Here is an 18,174-nt window from a genome sequence, read left to right on the forward strand (position 1 = left end):
ATATTACCATCTTCAGCTCAGCAGATCCATTCAAGAAGCCCTGCTGAAGATTTCACATCCTGGCCCTTTAAAGAAAAATAAATATATACACTGCTATGCAGAAGACATTGTCAGTGAACAGACCTTGCAGCTCCGGAGACCCCACAGGACAGGAGCAGCATGAGGAGTGTATTTCAGGGATGCTCCAGTGACGTGTGGACCCAACACCAAGGGATTTATTTGGGGTTGATACCAGACCAACGCTGCTGGGAAGAGGCTCTATGTGGACACAGCACAAAGCCACTGTCTCAATGTCTGATGGAGCCGCAGGAGCTTTTCCTGGGGTTTGGATACAGAGTGGCTGTTCTGTCCATCTCCGGGTCAGTCCTTCAATGGCAGAAACTAAGCCAGTACCAGTGGCGGCTGGTGGGGGAATTTTCTGAGGAGGCTGAGGTGTAAATTGAAATTGATCATTAGCTATGACAAAACATTATTAGACTATCACCTTTTTTGTGATAATTAGGCTCCTATATGCAGATAATACATAAAGATTTGATAACTGACAACACAGGCATGGCACTTGGGCAGCGCGTCATCTCGCTCCTCACTGTGTAGCTTCTCAGCCCGGAGGTTCGTGTCCGATAAGACGGCAGTATAAAAGTCGCACGGATAAGCGTACACTCACCCCCGGTCGCTGTATTATTCTGTGTTGCTGCCACCCTCCACCATCCCCATCTCCCCCATGTTGTCTGTATGTTGCTATCCATCAGTGGGATTTTTACTCTATTTGCTTCCTGCCTTATTTTCTATGTATGTGCTCACTAATGCTAGAGGCAGGGAGTGCTTCTGTGTGCATCCACTCTGCCAAAGTCAAACCTATTTCCATGTCTATGGTAACAATAAATCATCAAATCATCACGTGAGTGTCTTAACTGAATTTAAATCTTTCCCATCACCAACACTTGTCAAAGTAGTACATTATTAGAACAAATGTTCACAGTGTTGTCTACAGACTATTAACCAATAGCCAATCCAATACAATAATTTATTAAAGTATGAATGGAGGGCCCCATTTCTACTCACTTATTTGTAGATTAACTCCATCCTCCGCTCCTTCATTGTTGCAAATTTATAAATGAAAGTTCTACGAAAACTGCTCCATCCTCCCTGTTGTGTAATACTAAATTCTGGAGTTGGTCACAAGTATTTTTTATTTCTAATTGCTGATCAAATGGTAGCTTTCCAAAATTATTTTGTAACAAATAATCCACAATAGCGATTACAGCCATGTTGGCTAAAGTGAGGTTGTGCCGCTCTCTCTCCCAACCATTATCAGGCTCGTTTCAATGTGATAATGAAAGCTAATTGGTTCAGGAATGGGAGATCAATGCTTATTGGTTATTTATGCCGAAGGAGGAAGAATTCAATTTGCCTCCCTTCTGCCATTTTTGAACGCGTTTTTGATGGAAACAAATGACGTTGCAATATTTGAACATCCATTCTGATTGGTCAATTTAGTACCGAGAGGAGTAATTATGCTTTCAGCCTCCTAGGCCTGCGTGCAATACAATCAATGAATGTGGGCATATGATGTCGCCTGCGTATGTTGGAAAATGAAAAAGAAAAAAAATCTCTCTATATATTATGGTCATCGTCATCAAGGTATGAACAATTTTGTAAGAAAGTGATTAAAATAAAAGTACATTTTATTGCTTTACCTACGATCATTTCTGAGTAATTTTTAAGGAGGCTCAGCCTCCCTTGCCTCCTCTGACCAGCTGCCACTGGCCAGTACTTTGGAACATGCATTCAGCTCAGTGTTTCCCCATTGGAATACAAGTGGCCCCTTAAATCCATGGAGCACTGTGTTGCTCTGAAGAGCTTCTAAATAAGTAAAACCCAGAAGGTCTCTGGCCTGGTAGTCGTAGGGTACAAGAATAAAATACACCTTCCTTTTTCAGAGAACTTTTGCTAGAAAAGTGCAAGTCAGCTAACCTAAGAGCCTAAATGGCATGCCCATGATTATTATTATCATTGTCAATGAAAGCAGTTCACTGTCATGAAACATTTAGTTAATTTTGCATCGAGGGGTCATAATAATTAACAGTTTCACTTAATTTTTTCCCAAAAAAATAGGCAGTGATATGAGCGCCGCTTTAGCAGCATGTCCAATGTAAAATGGTGGTAGTTTGTTCAAAATGTCAAAATAAAACAGGTATCACTAAATTCCCCTGTGGATGGCACTGCTTTGCCAGCCAATTAGCACCTTCCATTGATCGTCGTGATTGATAAAGTGGGTTTAGTTCCAACTTAGCTGTTTTACAGTTCCAAATGCAAGGATGCTGCATTAGACAATCCCCTCCATTTGTTTTTCAAGGATAAACAACTGTCTCTGTGAGCAGAACGATTATTTTCCAATGAGCTTAAAGCGTGGGAAATCCAGATTGCTCATTTTCTTTTGGGCAGTAAGAAAATTCCTCAAGCATATGTACAAAACCAAGCCTGGCTAAGCATGCTACACTACAGGGCTGTTAGGACTGCTTTGCACAAGCCATTCTGTCAGTTGCAATGACAACCTCAAGAGGGTAAGGAATATAAATCTGTTGGGTATTTTTGCAGGTGTCAGTGCCTCTGATATCACAGCACAAGGAACAAACACACTCTGACAAACAAAAATGCATTGAAAAGGTCACAGCTGTAGGACGATTGCACCACTCTTATTGGGTTAGTGTGGGGTTTTGCAGTCCTGTTCCCGACAGCCACAGGATCTTTAGGTTTTCATTCCTGCTGGGCTCTGATGTACTTCTTTGCGTCCATTATTTGCTTAATTTGTACCAGCATTTTCTGGACAACCTATAGCACTCAATCTTTTGTCACATGCAAACCTATACAGTAAATAAGGCTTATCATTGTTATTGTGTGCTACTCTTCAAAAGATAGGGAAGTTAATAAATAAATAAATACTTTAGAAAAGTGCTTCAAACAGCTTGAACCGTCAGTACCTTAATTTCCGAAATAGCATCTGTTTCTTGATTGTATCAGAAGAAACTTAACATAACAGGAACATAAGTTGATCACATGATTCACTGCAGGGAATTCCCATTTTAAACAGATGTCAGTAAAGCGAATATCCTCTTCCCTGCAGGGGAGTTATTGATTGACTCACGCCTCGTTGTTTTTTTTCAACAAAGTAAGAAATCTGGAAAGATGACAAGTATAATTTGAAAGGATGTGTGATCATTGTAATACTGTATACATGTTATGGGGGAAAACATGAGTGTCTGTTAGCTTATATTTTTGTATTTTGTTCTCTTTCGAAATGTTTTTATAGATTATATTATATATTATATATATATATATATGTTTCTGCTACTTTGTAGTTTAAAATAAATTAAAAAATGGGGAGGGCTCCGAAGGTTAATCCTAAAGATGCCTACAGTATTCTGGTATGCATTTATCCTCTCAATATGCTTGTACTGAGTTCAAAAGGAGGAGATGCTATTAGATGTTAAGCTCAGGGTTTGCCACTAAACACCTTCCCTCTGTTTGTCTTCCTCCAGGGCCTCCATTTATTGTGTCACCGCCTGAAAACATCACTGTAAACATATCCCAGGATGCATTGTTCACCTGTCAAGCAGAAGCCTATCCCGGCAACCTGACCTACACCTGGTTTTGGGAGGAAGATAACGTCTTCTTCAAGAAGTAAAGTTATTATCGGGTTTACTATTGTATCATTCCTCCCTGGCTGTCTGCTGAAGGGGATTCATATTATGATAAATGGAGAGAGTAAGAGGAGGTCAAAATGCATACATTGATTTCACATCTTCAGCAAATGATAGATTTCCTCCTGTAATTACATTAAGCCAAAGGGGAAGTCAACAGGGGAGAGGCATGAGCACAATCAAGCACAAAAGGCTCGGAGCAGGCATCTTTATTCTTGTCACACTGCTGTTCGATAGTTGGTAGGATTGCAGGCTGGCATCAGTGTGTTCTTGTTGTTGTTTAATAATCGTACTCCAGGAAAAGCACACTGCAAGTCCAAATTGATGCTGGCAGTAATAACAGTAGACAATCAAGATTATCTGTTTCCCAAGCAAGGTTCCAATTTTAATCGAACTCTCTTCCAGTATGATAAACACTAGTCTAATTATACAAATTCAAAATCTTGTTCACCAGTACACTTCTTTGATTAGTCATTATCATCTGAACCATGTTTCAATACAGTGCATGGCTATCTCTGAGCTGCAGTAACATACTGTAGATGTGTACGTATGTGCGCTGCGCCAGGTGTTCTGCTTGGGGTGGTGCAGCACGGCTGTACAGTTCAGCAGGACACAGTGAAAGATGCTTCATTGATTAATCCGGTCTCTGCATGAATAAATATGGCTTTAAATCAACCTTGGACTTCTCTCTCAAGCAGCTTGGGTACCTCTTGATATAAGTGAGAACCACAGGTCATCTTGGTATACAGTTTACATTATTTTCGGAGGCAATGTCTGATTTTACAGCTACATCGATCTCCACTTTGATACAGATAATATTTATTTCTGTTCACTTTAAATCTAAGGTCTAATGACTAAGGCTTCACTCCATAGCTTTAATCAAGATTAAAGTTCAAGTATGTGGTATATCACCTTACATAATGTATAATAAACTAAATTTCCCCAGTTGCCTTTTTGAACGGGTAATCTACATAATAACAATTGGTGAAAGGAAACCAAGCAAATAATTATACTTGTAAAGTATAATAGAAATCCCCAATGCCATATTAAATTATAATGTGTATAATAACAACAGACTTTGAATTGCTTTAAGGAAACAGTAAATGGATTGTCACATGCAAAGCATGACAGAAATACCCACTCTTTTGATGAAATTATAATGCCATGGGAAAATATACCTTCAGTGTACTTAAAAGGGAGTGTAACAGAAACTCTCTTACATGGAAGACATGACCATTTTAAAGCTAAAAGCCACTGAAAAACTATACCAAGTCTATCTGCAGTAATTTGCCTTACATCGAAGGGATAACCAAGTGTTTATTGCAGTGTTTGTCATGTGTTTGTCTGTGTGTGGGTGTGGGTTCAATGTTATAGATTCTGCGATCATTAATTAAACCGGAACTGCATATGAACGTTTGACCTCCCTCTGATAAAGGCTTGAAGAGACAGAGATTGATCAATATAAAAATGGAAATATCACAGCCAGACTTGCTTTTAAGAGAAAACACTTTGCCTGAGATTAAGGGGAACTGTACTGGTAGCTAAGCATGCTATCCTGGAGGAATATAATAATTATATATATATATATATATATATATATATATATATATTAGAAACAGAGGAAAGATTAACCATTGTGAGTGAATTCTAATTTATTTGTATGATTCATATTCATATCAAAAGCAATGCTCTTAAAGGGACAGAGGGAAATAAATATTTATATACACTCACCTAAAGGATTATTAGGAACACCATACTAATACTGTGTTTGACCCCCTTTCGCCTTCAGAACTGCCTTAATTCTACGTGGCATTGATTCAACAAGGTGCTGAAAGCATTCTTTAGAAATGTTGGCCCATATTGATAGGATAGCATCTTGCAGTTGATGGAGATTTGTGGGATGCACATCCAGGGCACGAAGCTCCCGTTCCACCACATCCCAAAGATGCTCTATTGGGTTGAGATCTGGTGACTGTGGGGGCCAGTTTAGTACAGTGAACTCATTGTCATGTTCAAGAAACCAATTTGAAATGATTCGACCTTTGTGACATGGTGCATTATCCTGCTGGAAGTAGCCATCAGAGGATGGGTACATGGTGGTCATAAAGGGATGGACATGGTCAGAAACAATGCTCAGGTAGGCCGTGGCATTTAAACGATGCCCAATTGGCACTAAGGGGCCTAAAGTGTGCCAAGAAAACATCCCCCACACCATTACACCACCACCACCAGCCTGCACAGTGGTAACAAGGCATGATGGATCCATGTTCTCATTCTGTTTACGCCAAATTCTGACTGTACCATCTGAATGTCTCAACAGAAATCGAGACTCATCAGAGCAGGCAACATTTTTCCAGTCTTCAACTGTCCAATTTTGGTGAGCTTGTGCAAATTGTAGCCTCTTTTTCCTATTTGTAGTGGAGATGAGTGGTACCCGGTGGGGTCTTCTGCTGTTGTAGCCCATCCGCCTCAAGGTTGTACGTGTTGTGGCTTCACAAATGCTTTGCTGCATACCTCGGTTGTAACGAGTGGTTATTTCAGTCAAAGTTGCTCTTCTATCAGCTTGAATCAGTCGGCCCATTCTCCTCTGACCTCTAGCATCAACAAGGCATTTTCGCCCACAGGACTGCCGCATACTGGATGTTTTTCTCTTTTCACACCATTCTTTGTAAACCCTAGAAATGGTTGTGCGTGAAAATCCCAGTAACTGAGCAGATTGTGAAATACTCAGACCGGCCCGTCTGGCACCAACAAACATGCCACGCTCAAAATTGCTTAAATCACCTTTCTTTCCCATTCAGACATTCAGTTTGGAGTTCAGGAGATTGTCTTGACCAGGACCACACCCCTAAATGCATTGAAGCAACTGCCATGTGATTGGTTGGTTAGATAATTGCATTAATGAAAAATTGAACAGGTGTTCCTAATAATCCTTTAGGTGAGTGTATATATATATATATATATATATACACATACACATATTTACTTTTGAGGACTTTTAGATAGTTTTTATATAGTGGATTTTACATTCTATAAAGTATTATTCTAAACTAAGGAGCCCTGTACTGCCTTGAGCAAATGAGTAGCAGCTGATCTGTACATTAGGTTAAATCGACCATTTTAGTTAAACAGACCAGAAGCAAACAAACAAACCCCAGCTTAATGTCCTGGCAGTACATTTCAGTAGTGCCTTTAGTATGCATCAGTTAAGGGCTGCTCAAGGTATACTTCTCCTTTTCCGTTTATGAATGAGACTAGCAGAATACCTCATCATTGATCATCTGAAAGATTAGCATTATCTAGGTTGAAGCTGTTGTTGTTTTTGTTTGTTTTTAATATATATATAATCTTCCCAATTTGAGTAATTATGTTTTTTTTTTAAATAAAAAAATAAAAACATTCTCCTGAGCTTGGTTAAAAATTTAAAGCCACTGGATTTCTCTTCAGCACACTTCAAGACACTTGCCGCTATTTAGAACACATTGATTTTGAAGTGAGAAATGATCAGACTGAAGTAGGCATCCCTCTTCGCTGCGGTGTTTGAGAATGGCAGGAAGGCTGACAAGATTCCTGTTTGCTGGAAAGTAGTCAGAACGGGCCATGTCTGTCTTCTCGAACATTGTTGTTTCCTATAGTAGGTCTTCGAGCTCTTACAGTGCCCTCTTGTGATGCGACCCTGGCCAGGCACTTCCCTACTTGTATCCAGTGCGTACTAGGCAGGTTGTTTCCTCCTGACATGAATATCTTGTGACACTATGCTTGTGTCATCACACGCTTCACCAGCACTGATTATCAAAGATATAGCCAAGGGCCGCATCAGGCTCCCTCATGCATGCCACACTGACTCCGTATAAGGGGATATTTTCACTCCCAGAGAGCCGAAACGTTTTAAGACAAAAGTGCAGAGGCGTGTAGAAAGGCAGCAGAGCCGTTACACCACTCTGTTGGCGTGTGTGGACGATTCCACAGCTGCTGAAATGGGGTGACATGTCTTCTCTGGCCGTTGTTTGACTTTGCCCGAGCCGTAGGGAATTATTTCCATCAGTAGCGGTTAATGGTGCTCCTTGCTTATGGACATGGAACAGGCTAACGCACAGGAGACCCAGCGTGATCTGCAGTGGAGAGTAAAGCGATTTGGCCATGTGAGAGGAGCGGGACCCCCGGCCCTTTGTAACAAGTTAAAATGACCGAAATAAGTATACCCACAGCATACGTACCAAATGTGCTGAGAGAAATCACTGTATCTGAAGAGACCAAATTAATTTCCATGATAACCTAGCTGAACAAACAAGAAGCGACCAGTAAAATGCACAAAAAATCGGTCTGTGCAAACTTACGTAAAGCTTGCCATGAATTTGCCCTTTGGCATTTCTCTCGTGGTTTTAACCATGATGATATCATCCATTTACTTTGATTTACCATGTTTTTCCAAAGCTTGTATCATGGTATACTATTCCTCTTCATACTTTATCACTGTTCCATATTGCTTTCCTACACTTTACTATGGTAAACATTTCTAAGGGATGTTTCCATTTTAGGAGAATAATTATGAGCCTGAATGATGAACCTTGTGGCACAGTCACGGAAGGCAGGTGTTGTGGATTTGGCCAGGGAGTGGGCATTGTGGGGAAGCAATTGAACTGCCTTTCTGAATGCTGGCTGGTCTGTGCCTGTGTGTGCCCACTTTGAGACCACAGATGCTATCTTTGTAGTAACTTTGGTCCATGCCTATTATTGTGTGCTGAAATGACCGGTGCAAATTCGTATTCAGTGGGCTGCCTAAACCGGCTCTTTCAGTGCTACAGCTGGTGTTGCAGCCAGAGTATTAACTCGCACTAGATCAACAAAACACATCACTCTGGTGTTGCAAGGGCTTCTTGTTTCATGTAGGATTGATTTAAAAAGTACTCCTTCAGACTTTTAAAATCCTCAGTGGAACAGCACAGTCTTTTTTGTCTTTGATGGTTTTGCAGTCCATTCCCCCCTGCAGAAGGCACATAGGTTGTGCCAAAACTGTGCTATGAAACCTGAATGTTGTCAATCAAAGGGCCTTGGTTGGGTAGCAGCTTTGAGTACAGAGCTCACTATTTATTTCTGTGTTTGTTTATTTATTTTCTTACTTACCTATTCTAGAACTGAGCAGATTCTTCGAGAACTGACAGAAATAACTTCAGTCTTTTTAAAACACATCTAAAATGTCTCTGCCCTTCAGAGCTTTTAAGTAGTGCCTGTAATGAGTGACCGCCTTGCCCTATTGAAGAGTGGAGCAGCACATTTCATTGGTCGCCATGGAAAATAACCTGTACCAGGAACCTGTATTGTACAGAGCAGATTCTATGACAAAGTTGTTTAATGCCACGGCTCAGGCTCGGGAATGCAGTACATTGCGTTCAGTTTAGCCCCCAATGTCAAAGGAACCCTTTCTTATATAGAGTAAATATTCATCTGTGGGATCACATCATTAAAATGTATTGTCCCAGTTGTTTGAGCAACTTGATACTTTTACCGGCTGTGATATTTCTTCTGTCAGCCTTCTCCGCTTCTTTTGTTGCCTCTAGACCAACCACCGGTAACTCTCAGAGGCTTCTGCACTCCTCTTTCAGACTACCCCCCTTCCCTCTCTCGCCTGACTTCTCTTACATTTTCGATCAGCTTCAATCTTCCAGGTGCACACTGCTCTCTAGTGCTATCTCTGAAAAACTGCAGAACGTGCATTAATGTGTGGCTCTGGTGCTCCTCATCATGGCTAGCTAAAATTATCAGAGGTTTAAAAATGGTCAGTGACTGTTGGAGTCAACCTGCTGGCTCTACGTCTACGTCTCTGTCCTTGACTGATTATCTGTTGAGTTGGATCACAGCAGTCAGACACACAGATTGATGGTGTTGGTGATGGGAAGATTTAAAATGCCACACATAACCTTGTGTGATTTTAAGTTTCACAAAAGATGCACAGAATTTGTACAGCTCTGCGCTTTTTAAGGGAATAGTTTGTCAATTTTGCTGTACTTGTATGTTTGTTTGTTCCAAACATTTTTTTTGTTTTCTTAATTCACTCAGATGCATCAAGTTCAAACACCATCTTTATGTATGAAATATATATATGTATATTCATTGTGTGGTTATTGTACTGTTCCATGAATATATAATGAGCAACAAATTCTTGACAATAATCATACAGGCGGTCTTTGAAGCGTGCTCTGTGCCACAGTGTAATGACAGGAGCTGTTTTTAATGTGATCGCTGCAAAGCAACCAGAGTTTCATTAATATTCTCCCTGTCTGTCTCTCCCCCAGTGACCTGAAGCTGAGAGTTCGTATTCTCATTGATGGAACCCTCATCATCTTCCGAGTGAAGCCGGAGGATTCTGGGAAGTATACCTGCATTCCCAGCAACAGCCTGGGCCGCTCTCCCTCTGCTTCTGCCCATCTGACAGTACAGTGTGAGTACTGCCCCCGAAACACTTAATGACTTGACCCCGGAAATGCTCTACTGAGTGGCCCCACAGGCTCCTTTGCTTCCATGGCAGCCTGCTGTATGGGAGCTTACTGCAAACGAGGGCAAGTGACAGGATGCATACCTGCTTTGTTTTGAGCCGGGTGTTTTGTGAAAGCGGGGTTCTCTGTGTGTCAGGTATGCCCACCATTAAAAAGCACTCGCTCCATGCCTTGGGTAAGGACAGGCATACAGAACAAGAACAAGAGCCTAGTGGGTGACTGAGGGAAGGCAATTTGCAGAGTTTCAGTGACAATGCAAACTGACATTTTTGCTGCAGAACATTGCATTCCATGATGGTCTTAATAGTTTTTCACGGTGAGAGGCATTGTCAGGGTAGACCAGCATGCAGACAGATTGGCTTAAATTAAGACAGATGGCCAGTAATGCAAACGGGGGGGAAGGAAAATATTAAGAAATAACACTGGTAGAAAGGTGGTCTTGTATAGAAACAAAGCATAAGGAGATCTGCAAGTTTTTCTGACTTTCATTCCAGTGCAGCTTTGATTTGCTTAAATGAAGCTAATTGCTACCTTAATTTGTTCAATTTAAAACATTATCTAGGTAAGTAAGTGCTTGCTAATTGGACGATATATCTGGAAACCTGTGCAAATCATATGTAAAGAATGATACACAGTTGTTTACTAATGAAGACAGATGACAAAATATTTTAATCTCTTCACAACAGATAGCTTAATGCTTGTTGCTCCACCTTACTGCTTGCTCCCTGCTGTTTACCCAAGAAGACATATTTTAACAAAAGACACAACATGACATAGTATTTAAATGTCTAGTATCTCAATTTGTTCTTTAGAGAGGGAGAGAGAATAAGAGAGAGAGAGAGAGAGAGAGAGAGAGAGAGAGAGAGACAGAGACAGAGACAGAGAGACAGAGATTTCAAGAAATTAAGTAAAATATTACAACAAAAAAAGCCAATATACCATTTGGACCACCACAAATCAATCACAAGTCGCAGCAATTACACTCTTCTTGAATACTTTTGCAATAGACTGCCATCCAAATTTTCTGTCTAGTTCTGTCTCATAATTGACAAGAGGTTAGTTCATTCCTCAAGCCAATTCAGCCTTTGACATCTCTGTGAAAATGCCCATTAGTGCCAGCTGTGATACTGATCGTCCCAGATGATCTCACACAAGGCAATCTGATTGGAATGGCTCAGAGTCCCAGAAGTCACTGAAGTGGAATTGAAGCAGTGACCTTGAGTCTGTTAGTAATCCATTGAGCACTCTTGCCTTTACGTTTTCCCATCATTGATTAGAAAATCAATTCTGCTTCCTTCGCTGTAGACCTCTGTATGAGATCCAACACCAAAAAAAAAAAACACAGCGCCTTTGAATCTCCTCTTGACTTTTCATCAATGGATCTTGATTCTGCCAGCCCCAAACCCTCCCGACTGTGAAATTCTCAATGTTTCAAACGCGGGAAGCTTTGCCTTTCTCCTTCTGCCACCGCTCCCTTACCTTTCCGTCTGCCAGTTAATATTGCACAGAGCTTGGGATCTATCTGCACTGTGACAGGCTGTGTGGAGGGCCTGCCCTATTACATTTATTTGTCTGAGCAGAGGTTTTTTTGCCTCTTCTGAAGGTGAACTATGTGATTCCTTAATGGTACCTACTTGTTAAAAGCGATGTCCATTGATGTGCCTCCACAGTGCAGTAGCCATTCTACAACTACCTCTCAGGGCACAGATTCTGATCTTTCTTGAGCCCTAGGAGATAATGAGTACCAATGAATCAAGCACCAAAGATCCAGTGTGGGCTGACACACTTTGAGCCTTGGGGCAGAGCTGGATCTCAGTGATCGAGAATATCCAGATCCCTCCTAAGGTCGCCTTGGATACCTGTCAGAGCAGCCTCTAGCTTGCAACCCTAATTGCAGACAGCAGATCTGTCTCTCACCTCCCAGAGACGAGAATAACAAATCTGCAATCATTACAGTAAAGCAAGAAGATGTGTCACAGCTGCAGAAGTACTTTATATGACTATTGTTTCCCCCCTTAATATTAAGTCCTTGGTGTTGAATAATTTCCCATCTCTCTGTGATGCATCTTCCCAGGTGAGTTCTAAGTAAGACTGATGCCTTCCCTGCTGTCTGTAAGAAGAGCTGTTCAGACTCCTAAACCCAAAAATGACATTTCAAAACAAGAACTCAGGCAAGATCAATGGAGCACCCTACAGGGACTGGAGAGACGTGTGCATATTTGTCAGGCAAGAAATACAGCACAGTCACTCACTTACAAATTTTCCCCACATATTTCTTGGCCAGTCTGTAGGCAAAGATGCAAACAGACCCCCCTAAAATGATGCAGCATTTTGCACCAGCTGAATGAAATGCATATCAATGAGGCTTACGAGCGGTGGCTCTGGATGGGGGGGTGGTAGCTGCGTCTGGCAGCCAGGGATTGAGAGAGATGTGATCTCATCATTCCTGCTCCGTGCAGAGTCAGGCTTTTGCAGCTACGTCGGCGTCAGACAGGAAGAATTTGGCTTGGCAGGGATCCAAGGCCGGTGCATGGAGTCCCAGCAGACTCCCTCTGCGCTGCTGCGGCTCACTGCAAACTTCCCCAGCCCCTCCGAGACCGGCACACACTGCTGCTGAGTGACACGCTTTAGCACAGGAATATTGACGGCAGAATCGGAATGAATCTGCATGTCTGCCGATTCCAGCTCCGGCTCTGTTGATCTGGTTAAAAATAGAACGTTGGGGCTGGGATTCTAGATAGATGTCAGGTAAATCTTATCCGAAACCATGGTTAAATTTGTTCTTTATCGTGTTCGTTATTTTGTTTTCATTCGGTGAGGGTTCTTGTGCTTGTTCTTGTTCTGCTTTATTTGTATAGTAGGGCATGGTTTGTTCTAGTATAATCTGGATCCTGCTAAACTCTTTGGTCCATGACCGATGCTGTGTGATAGAAGCTTATAAAGCAAAGTAACCGAAAATGTGGCTATTCAGCTGTAGTTCAGATTAGTGAAACCTGGTTCAATAACAAAGTTCACAATCCCATCTCTGCAGGTGTAAATACAATTAGTCTCATGTCAGAGACCAAAAGCAGGTTCGATCTTTGCCGTGTGTAAGTGCACCTTGGCCACTCGCAGTAATTAGGTATGAGTTTGTTCAATGAGATTAATCTGTTTAGTTTCAGTATAACAAATGTATTAAATTAGCTTCAGAAGGAGTTGGGGTGGGGTATGCCTTTAAGCATCATTATACCCAACCACTGTGAATATACTGGTAGAGGTAAGATCACCCTGCCATTGGTTGTGGCCATCACACCAACTGGTATGGATATTGGAGCAGAAGTTAATCATATTCTGAACACAGGTGTCATCAGAACTGTGCTCAAAGCTAAATAAATACATACATGCATAACTGGCCCATCTGGTGTAGGCATGCTGCGGATGACAATATGACAATGTCTCCAGCTCTCCCTCTGGGATCCCACAGTGCCCACTTGAAAACCTATTTCCAGCAACCAGTTATCTGCACACAAAGCTAAACTTGACGTGAACAGCACTAAATTAAATATAGTCGAGTATCTCTCCAATCTGCCCTAATGAGGCAATACTCTGGAATAAGCACAGCTGTCTCTATGGCCCAAGCATTCCTGTCCCTGCACTGTACAGCTTTCTCTCCTCTGCCAAATTTCACGCATCATAATAACGTGTCTAATGTTCAGTCATTAATGGCCCGCTTTTAAATGTTTGCTAAGGGCAGTGTCTCTGTCATGTCTGCTAATTATTATATATTCAGGGAGATGTGGGAAAACCTTCACCACATAATGAACGGCAAAACACACTCCTTACCTCTTTGTTGTGTTTTAAAAGGGATTTCATTCCCTTTCCCGGTTAGATATTTTCACATTTGAAATTGTTTTGCTAGTTGGCTGCATTAAAACCATTTCCCTTCCCACTCCAATCTGCAGGAAAAACAAACCGATCTCCTGCGCATACACTATCGATTGATAAGTATGTGTGCACCTTTTCATCCATAAGTTTAAATTCCGACTTGTACAATCTACAGGAAATGAAGACGCAGCTGCTGGTTTCTACTGTGATCATTCTTCAAATGTTATCTTAAGAGCTGTTGAGTCAGTGGAACACATCTGGGATGAAATATATACAGGATGATATCTGGAGAAATAATTCCAAACCTCTGAATGTCTTCACAGCTTGGGCATTCAGAATAATATCCATAAAAAGAATAACTGGTAAAAAAAAAAAAATCACAAGATATGCTTTCCTTTGTCTTAACCCCCGAATCCCTTTTTTAAAATTAGCCTTGTCACCAGAGCTGTGCTTGAAACAAACTTGGCACTTCGGCAAACTCAGTCGTGCAACACATGGACTTACACAAGTGCAGCTGCGCATCACTGAATCAGACAGGAGTTCTTGTCAAATGTGATTTTAATTTTAAGCCGGGTTGCCCCCTTGTGCTCCGAACTTCAGCTGAGCTCTGCCTGTTATATGCTTCAGTAGCTGCAGTCTGCATTCCTATTAGCCTGTGTTATAGTGGCCAATCTTATGCTACAAGCAATTTGTATTGTGGAAATAAGCCAAGTTTTACTGGGAATTACCATGTTACCATCTTGATTGGGCATTATCTATCTTGGCCCGCTGGGGATTAAGGTCACTAGATGACCAGTCAGTTGAAACACCTAGCACTCTGTTTGAATCTGAGTGAGCATCATTATGCAGAAACTATCCATCTGTTATATTTGCATGGTAACCGTTCCGCTGTAAAGGTGAAAATAATAATTTAGCAGGAAAATATGATCAGAATGTTTTCAGTAATCTGCACAAATGTGATTTAATTTGCTTCATTTTAAACGGTGTAGATTATAAGTGAGTTGGCAACAATTCATCACTCACTTAAGTGTATTGGATATATAAAGTTTCAGTCAGGATCTGGTATAATCCTCAAAATAAATCTGTACTACAAAATTATTTGTGAGAGACTAATTGCAATTGTGTTGCTCATAGTTTCTTTTCAGTCATTTGAGTAATACATTTACTCTCAGTTCCGGTGTAGTGTTCCAAGTGGCCAACAAGTAACCAAATTAGGCTACCACTGTTATTTCCTTTCTGTTTTATCCCTGACGTCAGCTGTGCTGCCTCTTTCAGACCCTGCCCGGGTTGTCAACATGCCACCCGTCATGTATGTCCCGATCGGACTGCCAGGATTCATCCGCTGCCCAGCTGACGCCAACCCGCCAGTGATAACAGTGAAGTGGAACAAAGATGGCCGCCCCCTGAGAATTGAAAAGGTCAGTCGGCCTGGCCTCAGATCCTTCACATCTGCCTGCTTAGCCTGGGGCCTGGGAACTGAAACAAGCTTAGTCTTTTATTTCTGCATTTGTTTGTCTTCATAGAAACAAAACAAAAAAAAACTTTAAAATCCATGCTAAGCTGTCATGTGACGCATTGGCATGTTGTGTTCCTGAGTCTGTTATGTTGAGATCACTCCCTTTGACTTGAAAGAGTGTATAAACCCTCCAGTGTCAGGATACTGTTTTTTGTGTGTGTTTTTGTGGTAATGGGACTGTGCTGCTCAGGCACTCAGAGATTTGCCTGTGACGTGACGTGATGTGGGTTCGAATTCAAGGTCTGACTGCACACACCACTCTCAATCAATAGTGAATCAGTTTCAATAGATGTATAATGTAACTTCACAGCATGTCCTTTCATACTGAGCCACACCACTAAGCTCTTAGCCACGATTGGCAAGTCCAAAATGAGCAGGTAAGTATTTTCACCCTGCCTAGAGTGACCCCTCCCCTGTGCTCTCAGTCACTTCTTATTGTCCACTGTCCCCCCCAGTACCCCGGCTGGAGCCAGATGGAGGACGGGACCATACGTGTGGAGGAGGTGACAGAAGATTCTCTTGGCACTTATACCTGTGTGCCTTACAACATCCTGGGCACCATGGGACAGTCCCCCCCAGCCCGCCTGGTGCTAAAGGTAGGGATGGCATCGATTTAAAAGTATCTGTTTAACAGTATTCTCTTTTCTGTGAGACTGATCCATATTCTTATATGGACTTATAACTGGACAGTGTAACTCCTACTACAGTGAATATGAGTGAATATGTGCTCCTCCTAGAACCATGCCACTATATATATATATATATATATATATATATATATATATATATATATATTTACAGTATTGTGCAAACGTTTTAGGCAGATGTGAAAAAATGGTGTAAGAATGCTTTCAAAAATAGACATGTTAATAGATTATATTTATCAATTAACTAAATGCAAAGTGAGTGAACAGAAGAAAAATCTAAATCAAATCCATATTTGGTGTGACCACCTTTTACCTTCAAAACAGCATCAGTTCTTTTTTCTTCTGTTCACTCACTTTGCATTTATTTAATTGATACATATAATCTATTAACATCTCTATTTTTGAAAGCATTCTTACTTTATAGCATTTTTTTACACCTGCCTAAAACTTTTGCACAGTACTGTGTATGTATATACAGACATGCTCAAATTTGTTGGTACCCCTCCACAAAAAATAAAGAAAGCACAATTTCCTCTGAAATAACTTGAAACTGACAAGAGTAATTGGCATCCACCATTGTTTATTCCATATTTAATAGAAATCAGATTTTGCTTTTGATTTTGGTTTTCAACAGAATATTGTAAATAATAAAACAAATGAAAATGGCATGGACAAAAATGATGGGACCCTCAACCTAATATTTTGTTGCACAACCTTTAGAGGCAATCACTGCAATCAAACGTTTTCTGTGGCTCTCAATGAGACTTCTGCACCTGTTAACAGGTAGTTTGGTCCACTCTTCCTGAGCAAACTGCTCCAGCTGTTTCAGGTTTGATGGGTGTCTTTTCCAGACTGCAAGTTTCAGCTCTTTCCATAGATGTTCGATAGGATTCAGATCAGGACTCATAGAAGGCCACTTCAGAACAGTCCAATGATTTGTTCTTATCCATTCTTGGGTGCTTATAGCTGTGTGTTTTTGGACATTATCCTGTTGGAGGACCCATGACCTGCGACTGAGACGGAGCTTTCTGACACAGGGCAGTACGTTTTGCTCCAGAATGCTTGATAGTCTTGAGATTTATTTTGTGCCCTGCACAGATTGAAGGCACCCTGTGCCAGGCACATCAAAGCAGCGCCAAAACATAACCGAGCCTCCTCCATGTTTCACTGTAGGTATGGTGTTCTTTTATTTGAAAGCTTCATTTTTTCGTCTGGGAACATAGAGCTTATGTGACAAAAACCTCCAGTTTGACTCATCTGTCCAGAGGACATTCTCCCAGAAGGATTGTGGCTTGTCAATATGCATTTTAGCAAATTCCAATCTGGCTTTTTTATGTTTTTCTTTGAAAAGTGGAGTCCTCCTGGTCTTCTTCCATGGAGGCCACTTTTGCTCAAAAAGCGATGGAAGGTGCAATCAGAAACTGATGTACCTTCACCTTGGAGTTCAGCTTGTATCTCTTTGACAGTTATCCTTGGTTCTTTTTCTGCCTTTCGCACTATCCTTCTGTTCAATCTGGGGTTCATTTTCCTCTTGCGGCCGCGCCCAGGGAGGTTGGCTACAGTTCCATGGACCTTGAACTTCATAATATTTGCAGCTGTTGTCACAGGAACTTCAAGCTGCTTGGAGATGGTCTTATAGCCTTTACCTTTACCATGCTCATCTTATTTTCTTTCTGATCTCCTCAGACAACTCTCTCCTTTGCTTTCTCTGGTCCACGTTTAGTGTGATACACACAATGATACCAAGCAGCACAGTGAGTGCTTTCCTACATTTCAATAGGCTGAATGAATGATTACAAGATTGGAGACGTGTGATACTAATTAAAGAAACAAATTAGTTTGGAATTTCAGTATAATCCAATTATTTATTATCTTTTCTAAGGGGTACCAACAAATGTGTCCAGGCCATTTTAGAATAACTTTGTAGAATGAGCAATAATTAATCTCTTTTC

General features: G+C 41.2%; 1 protein-coding gene across 1 annotated transcript in view; it reads left to right on the forward strand.

Moving 5' to 3' along the window:
• igsf9bb (immunoglobulin superfamily, member 9Bb) overlaps window positions 1-18,174 on the forward strand; it is a 163,825-nt gene that overhangs the window by 99,046 nt on the left and 46,605 nt on the right. The window contains exons 6-9 of the mRNA XM_066708218.1: window positions 3,540-3,681; window positions 9,995-10,140; window positions 15,335-15,477; window positions 16,031-16,171. Of these exons, the coding sequence (XP_066564315.1) occupies window positions 3,540-3,681; window positions 9,995-10,140; window positions 15,335-15,477; window positions 16,031-16,171 (572 nt within the window). The remainder of the gene's footprint in view (window positions 1-3,539; window positions 3,682-9,994; window positions 10,141-15,334; window positions 15,478-16,030; window positions 16,172-18,174) is intronic.

The sequence above is a fragment of the Amia ocellicauda genome, chromosome 1 (genome assembly GCF_036373705.1).
Source record: "Amia ocellicauda isolate fAmiCal2 chromosome 1, fAmiCal2.hap1, whole genome shotgun sequence".
Classification (NCBI taxonomy): Eukaryota; Metazoa; Chordata; class Actinopteri; order Amiiformes; family Amiidae; genus Amia; species Amia ocellicauda.